At 40.2% G+C, this 24,873-nt stretch overlaps 2 protein-coding genes and 1 non-coding gene across 4 annotated transcripts in view; 2 read left to right on the plus strand and 1 right to left on the minus strand.

Annotated features, from left to right (window-relative positions):
* Positions 1-1,276, plus strand: part of LOC102231851 (homer protein homolog 1-like) — a 30,750-nt gene extending 29,474 nt beyond the window's left edge. For both annotated transcript variants that reach the window (XM_005803992.2, XM_005803991.2), the window contains one exon: positions 348-1,276. In XM_005803992.2, coding sequence (XP_005804049.1) covers positions 348-539 — 192 coding nt within the window. In that variant the 3' untranslated portion in view covers positions 540-1,276. The remainder of the gene's footprint in view (positions 1-347) is intronic.
* A 2,337-nt stretch (positions 1,277-3,613) lies between these two features.
* On the minus strand, positions 3,614-24,424 carry LOC102222954 (junction-mediating and -regulatory protein-like). Its single transcript, XM_014470632.2, has 10 exons — positions 23,643-24,424; positions 18,459-18,632; positions 14,342-14,492; positions 13,722-13,891; positions 13,461-13,626; positions 12,448-12,617; positions 12,150-12,233; positions 11,376-11,471; positions 10,750-11,290; positions 3,614-9,474 (listed from the first exon to the last, which is right to left on the minus strand). The coding sequence occupies exons 1-10, from the start codon at positions 24,408-24,410 to the stop codon at positions 9,167-9,169; spliced, it is 2,628 nt and encodes an 875-aa protein (XP_014326118.1). The 5' UTR covers positions 24,411-24,424; the 3' UTR covers positions 3,614-9,166.
* trnaq-cug lies at positions 16,178-16,249 on the plus strand. The gene has a single exon. It is a non-coding gene; the product is annotated as a tRNA-Gln (tRNA).
* Positions 24,425-24,873: the final 449 nt, after the last annotated feature.

The raw sequence follows: 24,873 nt of genomic DNA on the forward strand, positions 1-24,873 counted from the left end.
GCAGTACCTGGCAAAACTGTTTACACTTGTTGAACTTTTTCACATTTTGTCCAGTAAGAACAGTAGCAATAATATATTTTCCTGAGATTTTGTGTGATAAACCAACACAAGTTAGTGGATACCTGTGAAGAAAGATTCTTCAGTTCTACCAATCTGTCTGTACTACTTCGAGTTGGTCTGTCACATAAAACCTCAGACTACTGGTTGTAACATCAGACACAATTGGATGTGGAAAATTTCAAGAGATGTAAATCATGTCATGAAGCACTGTGTCTTCAAAAGCAAACATCTACCTCGTTACACACACACTCGCCCACACACCGATAACTCAGTTTCGTCTTCTGCAGGAGACGGAGCTGCGCAGTCGGGTGCTGGAGGAGCAGCTAGCAGGAGCTGAGCAACGACTGGAGGAGAACCAGGAAGAGCAGGAGAATTTCAGGAAGAGCCTGCGGACGCTGCTGGAGCTGCTAGACGGCAAGATCTTTGAGCTGACGGAGCTCAGAGACACCTTGGCTCGTCTCATAGAGGAAGCCAGCTAGAGACAGAGGGTGTCGACCTTCACAGACAGAGCCATATGATGATTTATTTACAGCCCAGCACACAGACCAATCCCACCCTCCATAACTCCTCGTGTACCCTCACCCACAGAAATCTGAGACAATGCACTGCCCACACTCACAGTTTAAACACAAGGGGCAGCTGATCCCTGATTTTTACCTTGAAGGCATCAGGTTCCTACCTTCTGCAAGCACTCCTGTAGTTGAACACGATGCAGGGACTACCTCAGCTTGCCTTCTGATTGGCTGTCGTACACTCGGTCAAACCGGTCAAGCTCAGTTGTAGAGATGCCACACACATAAAAACAAACTGTGCCTCGGCGCCATCTGCTGTCTGAATGGGAGAGCTGCACCGTAGTGCGGAACATTCACTCAAACACACACATTGCACATTACTCCTCTTTAAAGCGGCCCTCCAGGGGAAAATGTTGAAAGTCATGTGGAAATAATTGCTGTTAAGACTTAAAAGAACTGCGCCAAAGCTGCCAAACCCCCTCCACCCCCACCAAAAAAATGTTGTCCTCTAACTAGCAGATGCTTTGATCCAAAGTGACTCACTGTACAGGGAAGTTTTGAACAGAAGAACCCATGTTTGAGCCCGGGCTGCCGAGGAACGCAACCGCATCGCTGAACATCCCCAGCCTGGATTTACGAGGCTGCTGGGAAATGGAGTCTGACAAATATACATATATAGTTTTTTCTTTTAGCTTCTGTATGCCCCCCCCCCCCCCCCCCCCCCCACCACCACCACCTTATTACAAAAACCTATATGACAGATAAGCAATGAATCTTCCAGATGGCCTTTTTTCATGCAACACAAAAATTTGAGTGCTATAGCTGAAATGAGAAATCTCGTATCCAGACAGCTTCCACTATCACAGTAGACATGACCTGTCTTCCTGCCAAACTCAGTGTGGCGTGTGTGTCCTGAGGTTTGATATGATCGTGTGCACTCGTATAGATGCATCTAAATAAATTGCATCAACAAAAAGTTATTTTAAGCTAGTAAAAAAAAAAATTAAAACTGGAATTTATTATTATTTAGCTTGGTTACACAGAGAATTATGTTTTTTAAGTGTTTATTTATGTTACTTTGATTATTATGGCTTACAGCAAATGGGACCCTTAAAATTCAGTTAAAATTATAATATTACATAAGACCAATAAAAAACAGTCTAAATACATAAATATTTTGTCCATATGCTGCGTCTAATATGCATTCACTAACTGGTTGAGGGTTTCTTCTTTTCATTTGCACAAATTACTGCATTAGAGCTGCGTGGCATGGATGTAATCAGCCTATAGATCTGCTGAGGTGTTAAGGAAGCCCAGGTTGCTTTAATAATGGCCTTCATTTTGCCTCCTTTCTTGGGTCTGAGATTGATAGATTCTTAGGAGGGTTTGCTGGCCAATTAAGTTCTCTGCAAAAGATCTGCAAAACATACTGAACCACAACTGAAAATGCAAAGCCAGAGAGAGTTATACTGCAACCTTAAAGCTTCACTCGGAAGAAATATTTTGTAGGTTACCATATTTCAAGTGTACTGCATTCACTCCCCCAAACACTCATACTGATAATGTATTTAGACAGTTCGACAAATTCTTGAATAGACTTTTCTGTGCAATTCAGAGCTCATTCCTGTTTATCACGCTGCTTTATCTTTGTACTCAAAAGTTTAACTTTCTGAGGTCCATGTGTAAAATGCAACCTCCCCTGAAGTTGGATTTTTAACTAGTAAATTCGGAAGTTGCTGAGTGCGACCGTGGGATTGTCTCTCGAGTGGGAAAGCCTCAAGTTCCACGGCAACCTCAAGATCAGAAACCAATATGGCTGCTGCTGCCCGTCAAAAACAGAGTAAACAGTTTTAATTGTAAAGCATTTACTTCCACTCCTGATAGTTTGTATCTCGTTAAACCAGAATAATGCTTAGTAATGTAGATGTTCATTTAGTGCTTGAACATATTTAGCAACACATTGTTGTCATCGTGCTAACTGTAGTTATCAACTAATAGCAAACACAAACTTGTGGCACCGAGCTCCAGCTCATGAGGCACATTTACAATGCATTATGCTTCTTTTTCTACCAAACTTTTTCCTTCCACTTAACTTTTCATTAGAATTCTTGGATGCAGCGCTCTGAACAGCCAGCTTCTTCAGCAAACTGTCTCTCTCTCTTTGTGAAGGGTTCCCGATAGTATCTGCTGAGACTTTTACATTAAAAAACTTTTTTCTTTTATTGTCTTGTATAACAATCCAAATTTCTCAAGAATTTTGTATTATTACAAACTGTGAGCCATAATCATCAAAATTAGAAATAAAATCTTGAAATATATCACCTTTTAATGAAACAAATGACTTTTTCAGTGGTATGCTAATTTGTTTAGATGAATCTGTACTTGGGCACGTTGTGCTGTTAGAGAGGCCTGCACACACCCTCACACCCACGCAAACACACACACACACACACACACACTGAGCAATATAAGACAGGCTCTATACAACACCAACTCTATCAGGTACTCTACTCAGTGGGCCCATCCTGAAGGGTCAAACATGATTAAGCTGATACGCCCCCTCTCCAACAGAAAGTGTACCACTGACCGCATTACTGTGTGGCAGCCCTGCGTGGTCCGAGTAGTGCAAACCGAAGGGCTTACAGAGCGTCATCCTCATGTCTGTAAATCTCCACCCTCAGTGAAACTGGCCACCGATTGTCACGCCTCAGAGGTGACTATTCAACCGTTCTCAGTTTATATTCTTTTTCTCTTTTTTTTTTTTTTAAGTGAAGATATAACACTGGTGATATAAATATAAAACTGTACAACACAACTGTCTTACTCTTGCTGGCATTGTAAATGAATGGATGGACAAATCAAAATGCAGTAACACCCTGCGGTGACTTATTGTTGTGTATTAACCCACGGCTGAAAGCTTTTTCTCTGTAACACCATGTAATAACACCGTGTTACACGTTTTATACTCTTACTGTATAAAAGCAGCTCTGAAGCCCTGTGAAATCTTCAATTCTCTCCCTCCAAAGTCAGCAAAATTGTACTTTTTTTTTTTTTTTTTTACAGAGCTGTATCTCGACAAGGTGCTGCTGGTCTTATATCTATCTGAGCGCCCTGTTTGCACTGTTATGACACCGTTGTAACTCCATTATATGCCGACAGACTTGCATTTAGCATTAGCACAGTATAATTATGTAGTTAAGAAACCTTCTGTAGTTAGTTACACAGGTTAATACACTGGAATAAGACTCATGTAAAACGGGGAATGTTACTTATTTTCTGTCTGATGTATGTGTAGAGTGGAGTGACAGAGATGAAATACTTTAATATTAATGCTATTGTTAATGAATGCCTTTGTACAGTAGTGGATAAAATGCTTTTCATTCTCCTGTTTTTGTAACTTATGGTATTTCAGTGTAGGTATTAACATTGTATTTAGAGGTATGAGAAGACTGGCAATATTTTTGACTATTTAAAGTAATTTTGAACTCATGACATTAAAGAGGTACCTCAGGCTTACGAGATTTCTCAGATTGGTGATATTTGGTCGTTTGCAGGTAAAGAGGTTTTGTTAAACGTTATGGTTGAAAACAGGTCAAGAGGCCCACCTGGTTAATTAAAGCTGTGATGATATGGTAGATGAAGTTCACTGCTCAGGGCAGCATTTTGTCCAGGGGCAACACGAGCCCAGGATGAGGGGTTTGGGTAGCTATCGCTCCGTCGCACCCCAAACAAGCTGAGGGTTTACATTGATGCCTGCCTGTCATGTTGTATTTAGCATCTGATTCAAGGATTCCCATTTGGAGCTAAATTAAAGGACTTTCACATTTAGAATTACTTGAACTGAGCAAACCTGAACTGGTCAGATATCGATTAATAAATATATTGAGATTATTTAACCTTTTATTGTGTTTGCAAAACCTCTTCAGGACCACCTTAGATGAGTTTGAAAACCACTGGAATAAATTGTTCTACATTGTTCATTTAATTTTAAAACACAAATTTGATTTCCAAAACCTTAATTTCTCTTGTAAAATCTAAAACTTGGAGATTATGGGTTTTCTTTCAACATTCATTCAGAATCCAGCTCTCACCACATCAGGCTCATGAATATTTTGAACACATAAATACTACCAGGCTTCTCATTTTTCTATTTTATCGGATTGCTGTCGTAAAGATAAATACATTTTATAAGGATTTTATGACATAGATACAACAAAAGTGCATAAGTGTGCATTGGAAGGAAAACAATCTCAATTGGATTTAGGTCTGGAATTTGACTAGGACATTCTATCATACTTATACGCTTCGATCTAAACCAGGGGTCTGCACCCTGTGGCTCCAGAGCCACAACTGGCTCTTTCGACTTCCCACTATAGCCCCTAATAACTTGGGCTACTGATAAAGAAACAACTAATGTTTTTAGATATAGATATAAAAATAATTGATAGTTGGTAGTTTTGTATGGGATAACTGCAATTAATTTCAACAGAATGACTTCAAGTACCAGTAATATTTTGAGGTGTGTTTTTCTTGTCATTAGGCTGAAATTCATGTTTTTTGAAAACCAATATCAAAACCTATCCAGGCTCTTTATGCAAATATATTTTTCTTTATTTCAGTGGCCAAAAATACAATGCTGTTTAAGAACAAAACAAAACAAAAAAATCATATAGAAGACATGTATCAAAAAATGTTGGTTGTGTTTTTATTCAAAGGGCAGGTAACATTTGCATTTCTAATCAAGTGTCATTTTCCTGGAGTGAGGGAAAAAATGGCTCGGTGGATTGTAAGGGTTTGCAGACCCTGATCTAAACCACACCATCGTCACTCTGGCTGCTTGTTACGTGTTGCTGTCCTGCAGTCTCAAATGTTTTGTAACTTCCCTGACCCTGATCAAGAAAAGCATCTCCACAGCATGATGCTAGCGTCACCATGTGTGAGTAGTTTGTCATGTGCAATGTTAGTCTTTTTCCCAGGCCTACACAGAAGAACTGGATTTATACTACATTACATGAAGGTGCAATGTGTTTAGTAAATAACAGAGGTTTTTATATGCAAATGATGTTGACAGCCAGGCTGACTTTTCCTTCCACTTCACAGTTCTGCACTACTTTGGGTTTGTCAGACAGAGTACATTAAAATGTTCTTCAATTAAAGAATGCATTCATTGAATTGTTCCAAAATATGAACAATTTAAGGGAGCATGAATATTTATGCAAGGCTCAGTGAATGACTCGAGACCATCTCTGCTTCTTTACAAGGATTTATTCCAATGCAAGGGTGAAGATGTGAAATAAGAATAAAAAAGACTTGAAAACATAAAAATGACACAACAAAAAAAAAAGGCAAAAAGGTACATTTGGATCAATTTGTGAACACTTCACAAGGTGTAAAAGCAACCGAGGGATTTACTAAGTCATTGTTTAAGACAATCAATCTAATTATCAACCGTACAATATTTTTTTTTATCCCTTTTTTTCTTCCATATTGTTATATTGCACATCGTCTCAAAGGAACAACAAAGGATCATACGCAGCCTGCATGGATAACAGGTGCTTACGGAAAATATTCGTAAGAAAAGCAATCACGAAACAATTTGGCTGGAAACAATTTCAGCAGAAGAAAAAACAGTCTGCTGATAAAGAAGCAGTTTTAAGGTTAGTTACGGGTGAAGGTAAGTGACAGGAACATTAGTTGAGGCAAGTTAGGGACGCTGACGCCTTCTGGGGCAACTTTCTCCACAGCTAAAGAGCAACCTAAACATTAACACTCACATGGGGAAAATATATGCTGCCATTATTAAGCCTGGTAAGATTTAACTGAAGCTAAGGATAAAGATTCAGGACAGGGATTAGAGCTTTGTCTCATGCTACATGATAAGGGTGGAAGAACATAGTATTCACAGCTAAAACAGAGATGCAGCAGATCTTCAAGTTTGCTTTGCCAGGAAAGTAACAGGAACAGATGGTGCCATATGTAACATGCATCTGATTGGCTCCACAGGTGAGAGACTGATGGAAAAACAAAGTATCTTAGTGAAGGACCCTCCAGATGAAGGGCTAGAACAGCTTCACTCATTCAGGGCTGGGATGACTAATGTCCAGAGACAGGGCTGTACACTACACCAATTTTATTAATGATGTAGTGAACAGCCAATACTGTCTCCAAAGTGACAACACTTTGGAGACAGTATTGGCGTCTCAAAAGATTTCGAGCCTCAACAATTAAGCTGGAATAAATAAAAATAACAGTGATAAATAAAAAAAATGGACTCAACACACTGGCAACGTATCCAGAAAAGTCCTGAATAACTTGGGCTACTTTTTTTTTTTTTACTATTATCTGAATTTATTAATGAATGAATTTTAAAAGAGAAAGTACAATACGCTGCATCACAGCTGTTCAACACAGTGCAAAATGGAGTTATTTCAGTGTTTGAGCTTCCGTTTGTGAATTCACATTTGTGAGTCTTATTGTGCTGCTCGGCGTCTGAGTGATCATGTTGCACATATTGGGGTCTGATTAAAGCTGCTTGGTGTTTTTAAACTACTAAAGATGCGATATACCCCTCAGCGTTTATTTAAACCAGAAAACTTTTATCGGACATAAAAGGGTTGAAACTGTCTCTGAGAAACGTATACCTCAAGTCGCTGCTGAAATATCTTTACACATATTGGCTGTGAAATAGATGTCTGTGTGTGCGTGTGTATATTCTCACGTCTAAGAGTAATAACCCCCTGTCTTTGTGCTACTGCCTACAAAGTGAGAGGGAAGAGAAGATGTGATGAAGGAGCAGAGAGTAAATGAATAAGAAAGCAGGAGGAAGAGCATAAATCATGAGCCCACGGTGGGGCAATCTGGCCTCCCACTGAACATCCGTCACTGGAAGTCGTGTAACTAGATCAGCTTCTACAATCCCACACACAGTTTGGGAATCACCAGCAGAAATGTTCACTTCTCAACACAGAGAACACATCCACTAATCAGGACCCTCGTGATCTTCAGCTATAACCAGCACCTTCAGTCGTCTTCTTCTTAAAGTTAACAGCCTCAGATCCGAGACCGGGAACAGTAAAACTCACTGGTGAGGAGTCCAGAGAGGAATACTAGAGGAAAATCTGACGTCGCCAACAAAAGCATTTTAATTATGAAAGCAGCAGCAGTAGTTGAATAGCCTGACATTCCCACAGCAGAGAATGAGGCTCAGCCGAAGTGGTTGCTGATATACCCCGGATGATGAGTTTGTGCTGTTGGGATGGAATCTGGAAAGTTTTTAACCAAACATGTGACCCAGTCCGCTTGGTTAGAGAAGAGATTAGAAGGAGCCTCACTGTATTTCTTGTACGACCTGAACAAACGTCCCTGAGTCTCTTCCGCAGAATAAAGTAAGAAATGGCAAGATGGTGAATGCATGATTTATGCTGTATAATAATGTTAATGTCAGTGGGTTGTGTTGATAACTTCCACTCACATAGGGAAGCAGTTTTAGCTTTTAACCCAGAAAGTAACAGTGGAAGAGATCCTTGACACCAACTATTTGTTAGGCCTTAAACAGTAAAACGTTACACCAGAGAGCTTGTTTACTTGAGATAAACTGTATTCCTGAGTATTTAGCAGGGGATATAATATGGTAGATATAATACAAAGGAAACATTTTATGTACTGAGTATAGATTTGGTTATCCAAACTGAACTGATTGTCGATCAAGTGTCCTTTGACATTATGGGGTTGGTTTTTTTATTGTTGACAGGCACCAGCACATGAGCCTGCAAGATTTGCCGGTTGTGGAGGAACCGCCAAAGTCCTTTTTATTCAGACTTAAATTGTTTAATAATCTAGTTTATTGTTTATTCTTTTCAATCCGCTCTTTGGTAGCAACATTCATAGCCCTATTAATCCTAACCCAGTATGTTGCGACTAACCCATAACCAGGACCGGTTTAGCAAAGTAAGATGATTTTCACCCAGCGGTTTTTAGAGTGTCCAAAAACAAAAAAAGAGAGTGATGTTTGATGGTGTAATGGTTTCCAATCTAGACAGTAAATCCAGTAATCCCAGTCTGAATCTTTGTCTAATCATGTATTCATTTTTTAAATCTCCTACAAAGCCCCCAGATTACCCTGCGCACTCCTAACATATTTTTTCCTGCACTCACTGTCGTTCACGAAGCTCCCTGGATGAACACAGCAATGAAAGCCCTCTCAGTTCTGTGAACTTCCCATACAAAGCATGTCAGTCCGCCAGCAGTCAGTTCAGTGGGTTGGTGACCAGTGTTAAGTGCAGACCTCTGACAGTACAAGTGATAGAAACATGAAAAAATAAACATGGCAACCGTTCAGAGTGATTAGACAGGTAAAATCCATAAAAACAAGACCATCTCTCCGTCATGATGGTGAATGTTGTGTAAAAATCCAAAGTAAAGCTGATCGTAGGCCTCTGGAGCATATGGTGACAAGGCCTGTGACCCTGGCGTTGGCTTAATCACCAGGTGATGAGTGAACGTGTGTGTTTACAGTACGCCGCTGAACTTTACAGTGCAGAACAGTCTGAGTGTTGTCTGTGTGCAGTTTTCTGTGTGGCTGCCTTATCTGAACCCTAGTTTTCCCAATCAGGGGCCGTCAGTCCGTCATCATCCGAGTCAGACTCTGGCGACGCCTCCTTGATGCGGCGCAGCGCCTCATGGATGCTCCTGGTCAGCGGATCGGTGGATGCAGGGAGCTCTCCCTGGTCTTTTCTGTCCTTCGAGGGGACGCGTCTGAGTTTGACCCCCTTGCGTATCTGAGCCAGGATGCTATTGGGGTCATCGTCGCCCTTGACAGGAGGCAGAGAGCGCTGGTCGACCTTCTTCAGGTGGAAGCTTCCTCTCTTCAGTGATGCAAGCACTTCGTCCATAGGTGAGCTCACTGACGGCAGAAAAGACACAACATGGCTGATTAGTGAACTTGGTGACCTGATACAGAAAATGTTAAGCTTGACTCGCACTGACCAGAGATCAGACGGCGGGAAACTCAAACATATTTTCTTTTCCCAATCATTGAACATATGTAAAATCTACCAACTTTTCCATAACAATACTTTTTGGAGTTGACAATTTTGCTAAGTTCAGACATGCCTGCAGCTGATTCAGGCAGAAAGAGAGCAAGTGAGCGCAACAACCAGGAACAAGGAAAATGCATCTGTTTTATCCTTCTTAGAGTTTTCAGCCTTGGACTGGAATGAAACCCGCTGGATTTGGAAATGTTGTTTGGAAATCTCAAAGATCTACATCCTGTATGGAAACTACAGAAAGTGTCCTGTTTTATTTGTGTTACGTCCACAAAGGGCACAACATATTTGAGGACACGAAGACAAAAATGAGGATTCAAAAGTAATTTTTATTTCAACTCTCTCTCGACCTTTTTCTTTAAGATGAGCTTCTTTTGATTTTTCTGTGAAGAAAAAGAGAGAATTAAATCCTCGGTTCCCCGTGTCCCAAAAAAAAAAGAAAACAAAAATCCCAAAGTATAAACAGAAAGTTGGACCTGATGAGCCGATCAAAAAGAACAAAACGGTACAGCAGGGGGCCAACCCTATACAGGGCCGTCGAAGCCCCTGCTAGTACCGGACTACAAGAAAAAAGAAACTACTGCTAAAGAAAAATCGAAAACAGGACAACCGGTCCCACCAGGTCAAAAATCACAACAACAAAAACAACATCAACCAAACAAACGGCTAACAGAACTACTGTGTGGCAGGCTGGAGACGTGCGCACCGCGTCAGAACGCATCCTGGGTGTTTGTTGGGAGTGGGCGTCGCCCTTTACCTGGCGCAACCCAGCCTATTTATAGGCGGTCCAACAGCGTCACAAATTAACGGACCAAATTACAAGAAAGAATTATCAAAACTCCAAATCATACAACTAACTTCTATACGAAATGATCCAAGAGAAAAAAAAAATAGACAGAAATAAATACAATGTGCCGAAGCACATAACAATTTGGCACAAATCGCTAAAATGAGATGCTAAAAAAAACGCATCTAGTCCTAATATAAATAATTAATGATCACTCACAGCTAGAAATCAAGAAAAGAAATTTCGTATGGTGTTATTAGATATTCATGTATTACAGACATAAATATGATTGGTAATCATGCTTAGTTAAACATAAAGAGCTTTCAGACTCCAATTTAACCATTACCTCTTCTGTTGTGGGAGTCAAACTCTGGAGTCTTCCTCAGGTTCTTGCGTGCGCTCACCAGCTGGCTGCTGTCAAAAAAGCGCGGGATGAACGGACCGAGTGGTGACAGCATGAGCTCCTCCTCCACGCTCCTCCCTTCAGCGATTTGGCGATATTGACCCATGCTGCTGGATGGAGAGAAATCCTCCTTCGTTGGTGGTGGAGGCGGTGGGGGCGGCGGTGGAGGAGGGGAGATGGGGGACGCCAGCAGAGAGGAGAGGGAGCAGGGGGAGCAGGAGGAATCTGCGGGGCTGGTGACGGGCAGAGGAGGAACAGGCGCCGTCAGAGTCGCAACGGGCTGAGTGGTGAGGGTGGCGCTGGGGTCCGTCTGCACGCCGGTGCTCAGGCACAGCGGCTGGTCCTGAGTCTGGACGCTGACCGAGTCCACGCACTCGTCCCTCCCGCTAACGCTGCTCAGCTCGGTGGCTCTGCCTCGCTCCCTTCGTCTGCTGTGGGACGCTCGGAGACGAGTAGACTTCAGAATCACCTGGCCCGGGTACCGCTGGGCAGAGCCGCAAGCAGGTAGAGCACAGTAAGAAAGATACTAAATCCGATAAAAAGCAGCCTGTAAATGAAGGTGTAAGTACCTGTTTGAAGGAGCGCAGTCTGTCCAGAGTCCGTTGCCTCTCCTGACTTACTCTGCTGTTCTTCAGCTCCTCATCTTCCTCCTTCTCATTTCCAAGCTGGGACATTTTGAGGATTAGAAAATGTATGGGCTACTGATAATGTAGACAATGCGTTTTACAATTCAAAAAAAATATTTCATAATTTGTTCAAATCTTTCTACAATTACAAACACGGGTATTATGTAGATCTGTTTTTTGTGTATTCTTCAGTCCCACAGTGCAAAACAAAGTTTGCACTGTGATAGTTTTCTCCACAGTGCGAAACAAAGTTTTGCACTGTGGAGAAAACTATCTGTGGCTTCATCTTGACCTGTCAGAAACCTGTAAACCTGAGTGAGATGTGTGCCTTAAACATCAACTAGCCTTAAAACGAGGAAATCAAACTGGATATTTGGGCTTCCTGACTGTGGAAAAACACATAGTCATTTTGGTAAATACTGAAATCAGGATTAATTAACACTCTAGAATTTAGAAACATGTTGCACTTCACAAGAAAATATGAGTTTACTCGCAAAAAAAAACGTGGACAATAATTTAAACAAAAAAAAAAAACAGTTTCTTGTTGTTTATTTTTGTGATTATTTGGGACCCAGATAAAATTTTAGATCCATATTGGCTCATTTGAACAGCACAACAAAACACAGAGAGACTCAAATTACAAACATTTGTGGATAATTAGCAGCTGACCAAATTGTTTGCTCTAAAAGTGTTAAATAACTCTAAGAGAGTTTGTACCTGTAAGACAGGGTGGGAGAATGTGTCCTTCAGGATGGTGTGGCGTCTCTGCTGTTTCTGGGTGTGGTTGGATACACAGATTTCCTGCAGAAAGACGGCAATAAATTGGTCTAAATTAAAACGTCTACACAAATAATGTAAAACCTGATTGAGTCATTCTTCATTTTCTACAATTTAAAACATAAATTATGTTGGTTTGAATAAAAGCCGCATAGTGGAAGCCGAGTTAAGCCAACAGATGTAGAGTTCAAGGTTCACTTCATGAATTAAAAAAAAAGAGAGTTTCAGGAACACACACCCTTTTGTTCCGCAGATAGGAGCGCTTGGTAGTGATGCGCCCCCTTCTGGCTTCCAGCTGTCGAGCGCTGACCTGAAGTCTGCGCAGCTCTTCTTTCTCTCCAGTATCATTCTGCGTTATATCGTCTGCACTTTCAAAGGTGTCATAATAGACAACCTCATCCTGACGCTCTGGAAGCACACACATACAGCACAGGCATAGTCATGTCTGGACAGAAAAGAAATGTGTTCTACTAAATATTTTGTCCGTTTTGTTTCATTGCATCTGTAGACCACTTTGATGTAGGTAAGTAACACACACGTTTAGCTGTTTCAGGTGAAAGACCAACACAAGAAGGAAATTTGAGTTTGTAACATAACAAGATGTGGAAAAAATGTAAGGGTATAAAATATTTCTCATGGTCAAATATGTCCAGTTTGATTTTAATATTTCTAAGCATTAACGATGATCATTTTCAAGTTGATGTATTGTTGAATAATCTATCCAGGCATTGGCTATGCCTGAATGTGTTAATTTATTCATTAACAAAATCTCCATTCAGTTCTATACTTCCCAATTTTTTTAAGTTTAGAACAAAATAAAACCAAACTTATTTCAGAGTTTTAAAATAATTCTTTGTTTACTAATGTGGGTAAAAGAAGGGAAAATAATCTAGTTCCACAATCATATTAAAACTCGAATACTGAACTGTTATTTTTGAATACCTCTTAAACTTTTATTATTATTATTATTGCCATCATTAATACTATTCATCATAGATTGACATGCGGTCCACCTGGGCTAATCTTCAAGTATCATAACAAAGAATTTAAACTTTGAATATTTCAATGTTTCAGGATTTGAAATATGTGGCTCATCTTAGTCATTTTGTGGTGAAATACAAACTGTTAAGGGAACAAAAACAAGTTTTATATTTGACTCATTAGAAAAGTTTTTCTGATTTTCTGTCAGCACATTAGCTGGTAATTAAATCTTGTTTCACAAGTTCAAAAAAACAAATCTAGTAATCATACCTGCCATCTGTCTGCGAATGCTGTCTAGTTGTGCAGTGAGCAGCAGCTCCTCACACTGCAGTATCTCAGCCTGAATGTCATACAGCTGGAGCTGGAGCTCATAGTACCGTGTCTCCATGTGGTCCAAGAGGGCCATCGCATCCTCACTGCTACACAGGCTCTGCATCTGAGGAGATGGACGAACAATCACGAGAATTTTAAAAGTCGACAACATGTCTTGATGAAGCCGTTTCGTCTCACGCGGAGCTGAGCGCAGCACACCTCCTCTCGAAGTGTGTGCTTCCTCTGCTCCAGACAGATCTCCCGGGCCCTCTGAAGCTGCAGGGTTTCCTTGGCCACAGAGTAGCGCAGCCTCTCCATGCGCTCCACTGCCGCCGTCCAAGAGGATTTCCCAAATTTCCGCTGATCCACCTTCATTCTCTCATAAACTCCTGCACAGAAAAAGGAAACCAAGATAGGACAGAAACTTTTAAAGAATTTAACATGATGCTTATGTGAATGAAGCCAGTAAGCAGATGAGTCAGACAGCTTTTATTACTAGAGTAAATAATGTCTTATAAGTGTTTCATGCTTAACCAAAGGGAGACATCTATTGGCCACATTTGGTAATTATTTTCTTGTTGCAGTCGAAGCCTCCATCTTAAAGAATATTTAAAATACAGAGACTCAGATAATACAGAAAATATGTGAATGGAGGTGTGGGCTCTCACAAATTACAGACTGGATCAACAAGTCTCCTCCTGATTCTTCTCACTGTGTGTCTGCTTGAAACGCCTCGTTACCAAAAACCCCATTAGCTGAGTGTGACTCGTATGAGGCAACAAAATCTCTGCTCTGCGGTGTTTGGCAGGACACTATCAGCAACAGTGAGGGTGTATTACCTTTCTGGGCTCTGGCAGTGATCTCAAAGTATTTTACAGTGAACTCCTGGATGTTGAGGACTGCCTCTTGAGCTTTCTTCTGCCAGTCAGTGTCCTCCTTCTTTAGTGCCTCAATCCGCCTGGGACCCAAATAGTCATTGTCCATGGAAATCTGATGAAAGAGGTTCAACATATTTATCCCCCTCAGTGAAAGATTCAAAGATGTATTCAGTGAAGAAAAAAAAATCTAACATTAAGCTGGTAGAAATGCATGTTAAGATATTTTTCAAAAATAATTTTTTGACTGTGTAGATAAAAGATAAAGCTCTATACTATAGGACTCATATTAAAAATATTACCTGAAATTGAATATGTATTATAATCACAAGAAGTAAAGAAATATATCAATAGCACAATTAAAACAGTCAAATTTGCCTTTGGGGAACAAAACTGAGTGAAAAACGCAGTTCAACGATAACAATGGTAACAGTCCAATAGCTTAAAACTGACATTCAAGTTATGCATCTGTAAAGGTAAAACAAAAAAATTACCGTAATTTAAAAAGAAAAATCTGTTTTAATAGAAGTTTTTTCAACACCAGAGGGAGATTAGCTCAATCGAGTCACATTCATCCCAGTTTGGACATTTGAGTACAAAAAAATTCAACTTGAAATGAAGCCAATAGGTTTTATGAAGCCAATAGGTTTTCCTGTTTTCGTAAACAAAACGTTTCCACCGCCTCTTGATTTTATTCAAAATCCACCCGGACTGCGATGAGTTGGTTTCATAAAATAGTTTTATCATTTCACTTTCAATTTCTTAAAAGGCTCTAAAGATAAACATTTGTGGATATTGTTGATAATAATCATTAAGGGTTTCTGCAGAGCTTTGGTGTTTCTAAGACCACCAGTCTCTTCAGTTCAACCACAACTTTTTGAACAAAATTAAAAATTTTATTCAAAGTTTTTGCTTCTGCTAACTTTTTCATAAGCAAAGCCTTATAAGTTGCTGCTAGGCTTTTCTCAGCCTAACACCGCCAATATTAACACATCTCTGAATAGTAACACTTAGAATACAGCAAAGTGAAATGCACATTTATTTAACAGAAGGATATTACCACATTTATCACAAGTATTAATGTCAGGGTCACATATTAAATCTGTCCCACTTCAGATCTACTGGCATTTGAACAATCTGCAGGAATGTCTTTAGATATTACACACCTGTGTACATTTCCAAAGAACAAATTACAAAAAGCAATATAAAGAATTAGCAGCTTCAAAATTAGGAGCTGGTATTGATGTATTGCTTATACTTCTTGTACTAAGCTACATGGCTACATGTGAGCGAGATTATAGCAGCTGCTGGTCATTCCCCTCCTTCACCATTTCGTAGGTTTGCAGAGTTGGTCTATTTTCTTAAAGGAACACAAAAAGAGGCTAATATTTACCATTTATAATGCTAACTATGCAAGCAAGTAAAGCATCAACTTAGAAAACTAAAATGTATCTTACATTTTACTAATAAGTAGTATTTTTAACACTCTAGATGAGCTCCAGGTTTTGGTTGTTGGAACGTCTCCCTGTCATCGTCCAAATCTTTATCTCCCTTGACAGATTGTCTGTCCAATTCAAGCCAGCAGTATGAATAATTTTGGGCTTAACTTTAGCCACAAGGTAGAAATATTCAATTGAAAGTTAGCATACAGTTTATTTTGCCTGTACAGTAATTGAAATGTAAAAGGACATGCTCCAAAAAGGTGTTTCAGTAAAAGCCTAAACATGCTCACACACTCTGCAGGATATAAATACACCCAGCAGTACGATGCTCACTCAAACCTACCCCTCCCCCAGAAGGGGTTCCATGGTGTAATGGTTAGCACTCTGGACTCTGAATCCAGCGATCCGAGTTCAAATCTCGGTGGGACCTTTGTATTTTGTGACCTTTGTAAAGATCTGTTCACTGCAGTGCTCAGTTAATGCACCGCAGTGAAAAAAAAAGAGTTTCTGTAACAGCAAGGAGGTAGAAAGGACGAGCGTTGCTCAGTGAAAACAGCTCACTAGTAAAAAAGTGTTTTCCATGTAAGGACAAATGCACAGCTGAATTTTATTTTTGGCCATCTACATGAATGCTCATCAAAAGTCTGTTGTGAGAATCTTTTTTTTCATCTTGAATGAAACAATCCTTCATATGAATTAAATATGTTAAAATTCTCAAATATGGCTAGAAAAAAACTACACTATATCCTTCTAAGGTGCTGGAGTTCAGGAAATAAACAACGCCTTAACTGGAAGCTTAACTTTGCTCTCCATCTTCTCATTTCTGACACTTTTTTGCTGATGTTACCCTGTCAGCATAAAGCTGAACCTGTAGTAAGCCTATAGGACCAGACAACACATGATTTATTTATGTTTCTCTGAGACTATAAGAAACTAGAGAGCCACTCCAGCTGACTGCACGTCACTGAAGCCACATCCTGTTACTCTTCCTAATACAGAGCAAAAATGGACTAACCTCAAAGCAATGTTGCAGAATGGATGGATGATTTATTGATGTTGTAGTATAAATTGAATGTTATGTCTACAAAAGTGTGACGTGGGAGTGAAAGACATGACTTGAAGAAGAATACGACCACAAACCTCTACGCATATTATTGAGATTTTGCATGAACGGCCAACACAAGATAGTGTGTAGTTCTGACCTGGAAAGAAAATGATGCATGGTTCTCAGTTTTTGACAAATAACCTATGCATTCAAAGCCCTTTATATGTCATTCCTAAATAAAACTCTTAAGCTCTCAGAGTTTAATCAATTTATAGGATTCATATGTGCATATTTACTTCTTAGTACAAGGTCAATTGTACAGTGAAGTCCAGCAGAGATTTGTTAGCAATCTTTAGGGAACAAACAGCAACAAATTGGCCACAGATCAAGTTTAAGACAATGTTAGATTATAAAACCTGTCCAGGTTTGAACATCTCACAGAGCACAGTTTAGTCCATTGTCTGTAAATGGAAAGTATGTCATCTCTAAGCGTGCTGCTAAAGCTTATCTAAACTGACAGGACAAGCAAGAAGGACACAATTCAGGCAGCAAGCAGGGAAGAGTGGCAAGAAAAATCCCTTTGTTTGAAAGAAAGCCTTCAGAAGTCATATAGGTTACAAAGCAAATACATGCAATAAACTGCTCTGGTCAGTTAACACTGGTCAACATGCAAAACTAACATTGTACTTCAGTCTGGATAATGTCATCTCCACAGTGACTCAAGGTAGTGGTAGTATGATGCTGTAGGAAAGCTTTGCAGATGACTGAAGGGAAAAGAAAGTTGGTCATAGTAGATGTGAAGTGCAACGTAAATCCTGGAAGAAAACGTAAGAGGGTCCATTGCAGAACAACATCAAAACAGCAACATTAAACATACAGCCAAAACTACAATGGAAAGGGTTAGCCCAGTCAAAGTCCAGACCCAAATCCAATTGCACATCTGGGCCAAAACTTGGAAACTGACACATAAAATCTGTTGGAGCTTCAACTGTTCTGCAAAGAAGAAGAAGCAAAACCTTTTGCCTCTGGATGTAAAATGCTAGTAGATACATACCAAAAAAAAAAAAAAAGACCAGCAGCTGTAACAGCTATAATGACTCGGGAGGGGGCTTGAAAATGTTTGAACATAAAACTTTCCAGATTTTATTTGTGACATCAATATTGAAAAACATTTATTTATTGCCATTTTCTTTTCTTTTTTTTTTTACTTCTATCAAATCATAACAAAAACATTGATGGTTTGGGATTTTGGGATTTCTTGGTTTTCTATTTTTAATAAATGTACAAAAAAACTCAAATTATTTTAAGAAACATGAGAACTTCCTGTGACCGTCAATTGTTTTTGATGACCTTTTCACATCAATGCCTGCTGAAAACCACAGTGATGCAGTCAAATCAGGCCCATCTACATTTAGCCAGCTTTACATGTACACAATACAGTGTCTCAACACATTCTGGACCACACTAGCTTTGTTTTTAGCATTTCTTCTCATCGCCACTTTGAGATTAAATTGGGTTGCAACTTCTGAAAGCAGAAAAGCTTCAAACGTAAATGAGTAAATAAATGAACAGGATCCCAGTTGTTAAAGTCTACCTTTATCTGCTGTCTGCGTAGCATTGCTAGTTCCCTCATGTCCCTGAAGGGCTGCAGCAGGTACTGGTACAGCTGTGTGGAAGCGTCCAGCAGACCTCCGTAGGCCTGGTCTTCTTCCTCATATAACTCCAGCAGCTCCACCATGCTGTCCATGGATTTGTGCTTCTCAAGCAGCTGCATCAAAAACAGTGTTTTACTCATTAGTAACTATGTACAGTACCAGACATACAATGGGTAATTCAAAGTGCTTTACATGAAAACTTCAACAGAGATTTAGAATAAACCACCTTCCACAACTGAACAATAGATGGAAACATCAAATTATGAGACATAATCACAAACCTTAAAACCGTTGATTAAATGACTACATTTCATTAAATTGAAAAGCTAAGACATGACAGGAATGATAAAGTACTCTATGACCTTCATGGGTAAACAGTAATGCTTCTGTGATGCAAAACAACCTCCCATTGTTTAGTTCATCAGAGACCCGTTCAGAGAGTGAACGGGTCTCATGAGTGGGTCTGCATGTTTCCTGTCTGACCAGCAACTTTGACATGCATTCAGATAAAAGACCAAAGACCAAGTCCTTAGAGAACAAATATAATATACAATATCTTAAATTCTGTCCTTTACAAAGAAAAAATCAGTGCAGTGTTTAGAGGACTGGTGGAACGTGATCCATTTTCTTGGTCTGAGAAAATGGATAACTGTCGTGATAGGAAACCCTTTATTCTGCAAATGTTAGGTAGCTGTTGGCTAAATTTACTTCTGGATTTTATCTTTGTTGTAGTTGTTAAAGTTTATGTCTCCATTACATGTTAACAGCCAGGTGTTTTGGCTTGATTTAAGTGCCTTTCGACTGAATGGCGGGCATGGAGGGCAAACATAAATATAACGTAGTGTAGTTGCAATTCTATTCAGCTTAAGTCTGTTTATCCATATTGTGGCAACGCAGCAAAATTCAGTTTATAATGTCATTTGGTCAAGGCTTGTAGCACTTTTTTCCAAATCCCATGATCAACTGTGTGCAGGAAGAATAACTATATAACATATTCAAAGGACAGTCGGCTCTAATTGAATAGACTTCACTGTGAAGCTTCTCTGTGGCTGTAAATAATGGAAGTCTAATACAGAGTAAAAGGCTCAATAAGTAAAGTCATATCTGGAGCTGCTGGGGAAAAAAAAGATCAATGCACACACACATTTGTAAGGCTGAACAGGCCTGCTGGTTACCAGCAACACTAAAACAGCCATTAACTTGGCCCTCAAATGGAGTGAGAGGATCAATAATCCAGTGTGTGAAACCCGGCTGCACAGCGACCAGCTGTACTGTGTGGATGAGCTGCAGGGGACTGACGACCTGATCACAACCTGTGAGTCAATGACTGGCTAAATCTGCTGCTTTATCTGTTTTTTTTTTTGTTGTTGTTGTTTTTGTTATTATTATTTTTCTACGTAACTGTGTCTAAGTTGACTGGGTGAAATGACGTGGATCGTATCTTAATGCGACTCAGACTCTTTTTCGATGCCAAAAGTAGAGCAGACAGAAAATGCCCTTGATGGGCACATTAGCATACTTTCATAAATATGCACTTTTCTCTAGCAACAGCTACACGACACAAGGAAGTCACACAAGGAGAAGAACTGCAATGCTGTGAAATAAATAACGGAAACATTAATATCACTCTCACCTTATCTCTCTGAGGACATGTTGTTCTGGCTCCACCACTCAAGAATGCATTAACCTACCTCCATTGATTAGAGAGACAAAATGAAAGCCAGTGTGCATAAATATAATGTCTGTTTATATTAAGAGCAGCTAATCAATAAGCAGCTGCTGCTGGGATGTAACTTGAGCAGGTCAGGAGTTTGTATTTTGTCTGCAGCACAGCTAGAATCAAGAGTCAGGAACATGGCATCTTTATTTAGTGCAAGGTTTTAGTCATGTTAAAGATCCATGTTAAACAATATAAGACAATTTTTTATATTTTATCATTTCTGATCATTTTTATAACTTATTCACAGATATTACCACACAATTTATAAAAGTTCATAGGAGCAGAAAGAAACCATAATAGCAATCATACAGCTGCATCTCAATGATCTAAAATATAAATGAAAAGTTATTTAAATAATTTTAAAAGGTTTACCTCATCTCTATTTTAAAAAAACAGAGATAAATTCTATTCTCAGACGTTATATCTGTTATTTTTGATCATTACAATTTTGCAGAAAATTTATATGTATCAGAACAAAAAAATTATTATTGTTAGATTTTTTTTACAAAAATGTAGTGATCACAGCAGTCCAGCAGACATTGAGGGTAAGTGACAATTACTAAACATGCTGGTTATTAAGGAGTGCCGTTTCCGACAGTATTATTAACAAGATGAGTGGAATGAAAAACTGACTAAAAAGATACACAACCAATAGGGTTAAGTACAGCCTGGTAAAAACCCACTCAAGAGTTTTGGGTAGAATGAGGCGTGGACTGCGGCTACAGAGGCTAAATACACAAGTTAAAATCAACACAGCTGATTGACAAGTTACAATTGCCAACACAAAATGTACTGAATCATGTTCAATTATTATTTACAAGACCAAATCCACTTTTTATAACTCTTTCTTTGCAATAATTTTTTTTTTTTGTGATGATAATCACATGGGGACTTAACGGCACAATATGAACACCACATATAATTTCATAATAACCAGCAACCTCTATGTTACCTGGTAATATGATATTAGCAGAACCGCCTTTGGGTTCATGTGCACATTTCAGACTCGTTCCACCACATATTGCAGAGATTCTTTATCAGAATCTGATCTAAAGCCGTTTAGGTTTTACGCGACAGATGCTTGGACCCGTTTTCATATTGAGCAAGCTATTGGTGAGCGGTTATTCAGGGGGCCACCAGGGTGTGCAGCTGTCATAGGCAGGATTGAGTCAGCAACAATACTTAAGTTACTGAAGTAAAGTCATAGAGACACCCAGGATCTTAAAGCAGAGTGTGGTGCTTTCCAGAGATTATTAATGTCCCTCACTTTACCTGTCAGTGGTCTTCATGTTGTGGATGATTGCTGACCATGTCAACCATCATCTAGATCAGGACACTGCAATCACTGTAAATGCTGCTATTAGATGAAAGAGTAGCATCAGACGTTCCATCACCGAAGACGACTCTACTTTATTTCAAAAAGCTAATTCTGAAAAGTGAAATGGACTAATTGTGCCTCTCTGTTTAAGTGTGGTGTGTGTGGTTCATGGGTTTGTGTATGTGGATGCTATTGACTCTGTCAGCTGTGTAAGCAGCCAGCAGCAGCCACGCTGAGAGCGCAATATCTCAAAGCCGACATGCTTACAGGTGCAGCCCAGTTTTACTAAATCTCCCCTTAGTGACTGTCCAGCTGACTCGCGCAATCCATTACACTGTGAATCTGGCACTTTTTGTTAGGTTTATTCTAAATCTCATATACTTTACTGTATTTAGCTCAAACTTAGACTGTTCTTGTAATTATAATCTTTCTTGTTGGGCTTTAATCAGTTTGGTTCTCTTTATTCTTCTGGATCAGTAGTTTCGAATTTTGGAGTCGAGACACTGGGCATACCTGAGCAGAGCTTGGAGACAATATTGCTGGAATGACATGAGCTACATTTGGTGGTATTCTGAAGGAGGTCTGGTATCAGTGCAAGGCAAGCTAGAAAAAAGTAGCTACTTATGATGTGTGGGTAATAAGCTCAAACAGCCGGAAGGCCTGTTCAAGTACACTGCCCTTCATTGGAAGGTACTCGAAAAACAGTGTATTGGAAACACTTTTGAGAATCCTTGTCTGAACTGAAATACCAGAAATAGGACGTGGGAAGAGCTGGTTTAAAAACCAGTGAGTTTTCCTGACTGATATGCTCCAAAATCGGTTAATTACTACAAGAAATAGAAACTGGTAATACTGCTTTTATCATTGCACTTTGTACTTCCAAACAGTGTGTACCAACTTGTTCACTAAATAAAGGCAGAACAGAAATGTGTGTGCAGAAAATTTCAGACACAAATTGTTAGTAGAGCAAATAAACTTTTTTTTTTTAAACCAAAGCACTCACTAATTTAAACTCCAGGGTAGCCATGTTTGATTTTGAGATTGGGGAAGGTAAGAAACCAACTTTCACACTCATATTTCCAATTTTCAGTTCAACTTTCCAGCTTGAATTAACAAAATGTCGACTTCTGAGTTCAAATACCAAGTAATGTGGTGTCAATTGTTACATTTTTTAAAATGAGTTCAGTATCAACATTATAATGTCTAACAGTATGGTGGTACTTCTTAGTATTGGAAGTACCTTTCTAGACCATATGTACACAAACTAACTTTAATGCGTGTTTTATCTTTATTATCAATCGTTTATTTCACTGGAGACTGCAAAAAAGGTGTTATGACTGGATCTTCCATAATGATAAAAATTATATAATCTTATACTTAACTGACATGATTGCCTTAGTGGGTAAACCCACAGAACCGGATAGGACCACCGTGACGCCACTGCCCATCTCACTTTTTAAAAACGTAATATAAATATATTTATATATACATATATTTCAATATAAAACCCTAAAGTGGATGGATATAAAATGAAACATGTTAATTTTATATATATATATATATATATATATATATATATATATATATATATATATATATATATATATATATATATTTTTTTTTTTTTTTTTATTTTTTTTTTTTTTTTTTTTTGGTCAGGGCTGCAGTTGGTAGCACTGTTGCCTTGCAGCAAGAAGGTCCTTGGTTCGATTCCCGGCCGGGTCTTTCTGCATGGAGTTTGCATGTTCTCCCTGTGCATGCGTGGGTTCTCTCCGGGTACTCCGGCTTCCTCCCACAGTCCAAAAACATGACTGTCAGGTTAATTGGCCTTTTTAAATTCTCCCTAGGTGTGCGTGTGCATGGTTGTTTGTCCTGTATGTCTCTGTGTTGCCCTGCGACAGACTGGCGACCTGTCCAGGGTGTACCCTGCCTCTCGCCTGGAACGTAGCTGGAGATAGGCACCAGCAACCCTCCCGACCCCATTAGGGACAAAGGGTGAACAAAAAATGGATGGATGGATATTTTTGGTCATGTAAATAAAATGTGTCGCATACAGTTAGATTTAGAGTAAAAACACTTTTTCACCTCCTGCAGATGTTTCGTTGCCCGGTTGACAGCCTCTTCATATCCGGACTGCCTCAGCTCACTCAGACTCTCATAGTACTCATCTGGGTCGTCGTTCTCCGTGAACAGAACCTGCGACAGGATCTTCCACCCGCACGTATCGAGCGCGTGGCCGAGGTACACCTGTAAGCCGTGGCACAGCTCGTCCATTTTGGTCTCGGACACCCCCGGCGGGCCGAACAGGACCGTCCACATCCCGGCTGGCTCCTCCGGAAACTCCGGCAGGCAGGGCTCCAGGACGGAGTTCACGGAGCAGAGCTGCAGGTGGATCGCCCGCAGGTCCTGGAAGGAGAAGAGTCCTGCCCAGCTGCAGTCCTCTCTGCTCAGGCTGTCCAGCTCCTGCAGCTCCAGAGAGTCCAATGAAGGGGGCAGCTCGTCCTCTCCCAGCATCTCTGCATCCGTCTGACTCTTGACTGGACTCGGTTTAGTCGCTGTGACGGACTTGGTTTTAGGGTTGCATCCTTTACTTGGACTCCGAGACACTTGATCCCTGGTGGGACTTTCAGGCCATCTTGTTTTGTTCCCATCCAGGCCGGCCAGTTCCGCCAGAGGATCCCTGCCGAAGCTTCTCCTCTGAACCGTCCTATCGTGACACGTAATGGCAAATTTCCCCTCCACCTCATTCCAGGCGACGATGAAAACAAATTTGTGCTTCTCCTTTTCCTCAAACGCGTTGGGGCGGACTGCTACCCACCCCGACTCTAAATTATCCTCCATAGTGAAGGACATTTCTGCCGAGTAATTAAAAGCAGACTTCCAGAAACTGCGGAAAACCCGGAGCGCAGTTAAACGGAGAGCATCACAGCGCTGAAACAAAATGAACCGTTTCTCTCCGGGGATACTTGTTTTCCTGCGAGGCTACCCTCCTTCGTTCGGGCGGATGGATTCGGAGCAGCGCGGTGTCATTTCCCATCTCTGGCCCACCTGCCTCTAACTCGGATGTCTTCCTGCCTGTTTCAGCCTCCTGCAGCCGCTAGCCTTGTTTTTAGCTCCATACACGGACACACGGCAACAGCAGGCGCCAGTGTATTTGTGTTTACCACCAGTCCAACGTTTAGAGCCGCCGCAGCCTCCGAGCTGCGTCCCGTTATCCTCAGTCCCTCGGCTCCAGACCTCCCTCCTTATCACAAAGCGCCAGCGGGGAGCTGAAACAGAAGGGCACATCGTTCAGAAACACCACGCCGAGGACATG

The sequence above is a fragment of the Xiphophorus maculatus genome, chromosome 12, assembly GCF_002775205.1.
Source record: "Xiphophorus maculatus strain JP 163 A chromosome 12, X_maculatus-5.0-male, whole genome shotgun sequence".
In the NCBI taxonomy this organism is placed as follows: domain Eukaryota; kingdom Metazoa; phylum Chordata; class Actinopteri; order Cyprinodontiformes; family Poeciliidae; genus Xiphophorus; species Xiphophorus maculatus.

Excerpts from the sequence above, each read along its gene's own strand:
- LOC102222954 (XM_014470632.2), bottom strand. The coding sequence starts at position 24,410 with ATGTCCTTCACTATGGAGGATAATTTAGAGTCGGGGTGGGTAGCAGTC. Across the intron at positions 11,472-12,149 it reads TCTCCCACCCTGTCTTACAG|CTTGGAAATGAGAAGGAGGA; the intron begins GTACAAACTCTC and ends AAAATGTCCCAG. Across the intron at positions 9,475-10,749 it reads TGACTCCCACAACAGAAGAG|TGAGCTCACCTATGGACGAA; the intron begins GTAATGGTTAAA and ends TTCTGCCGTCAG.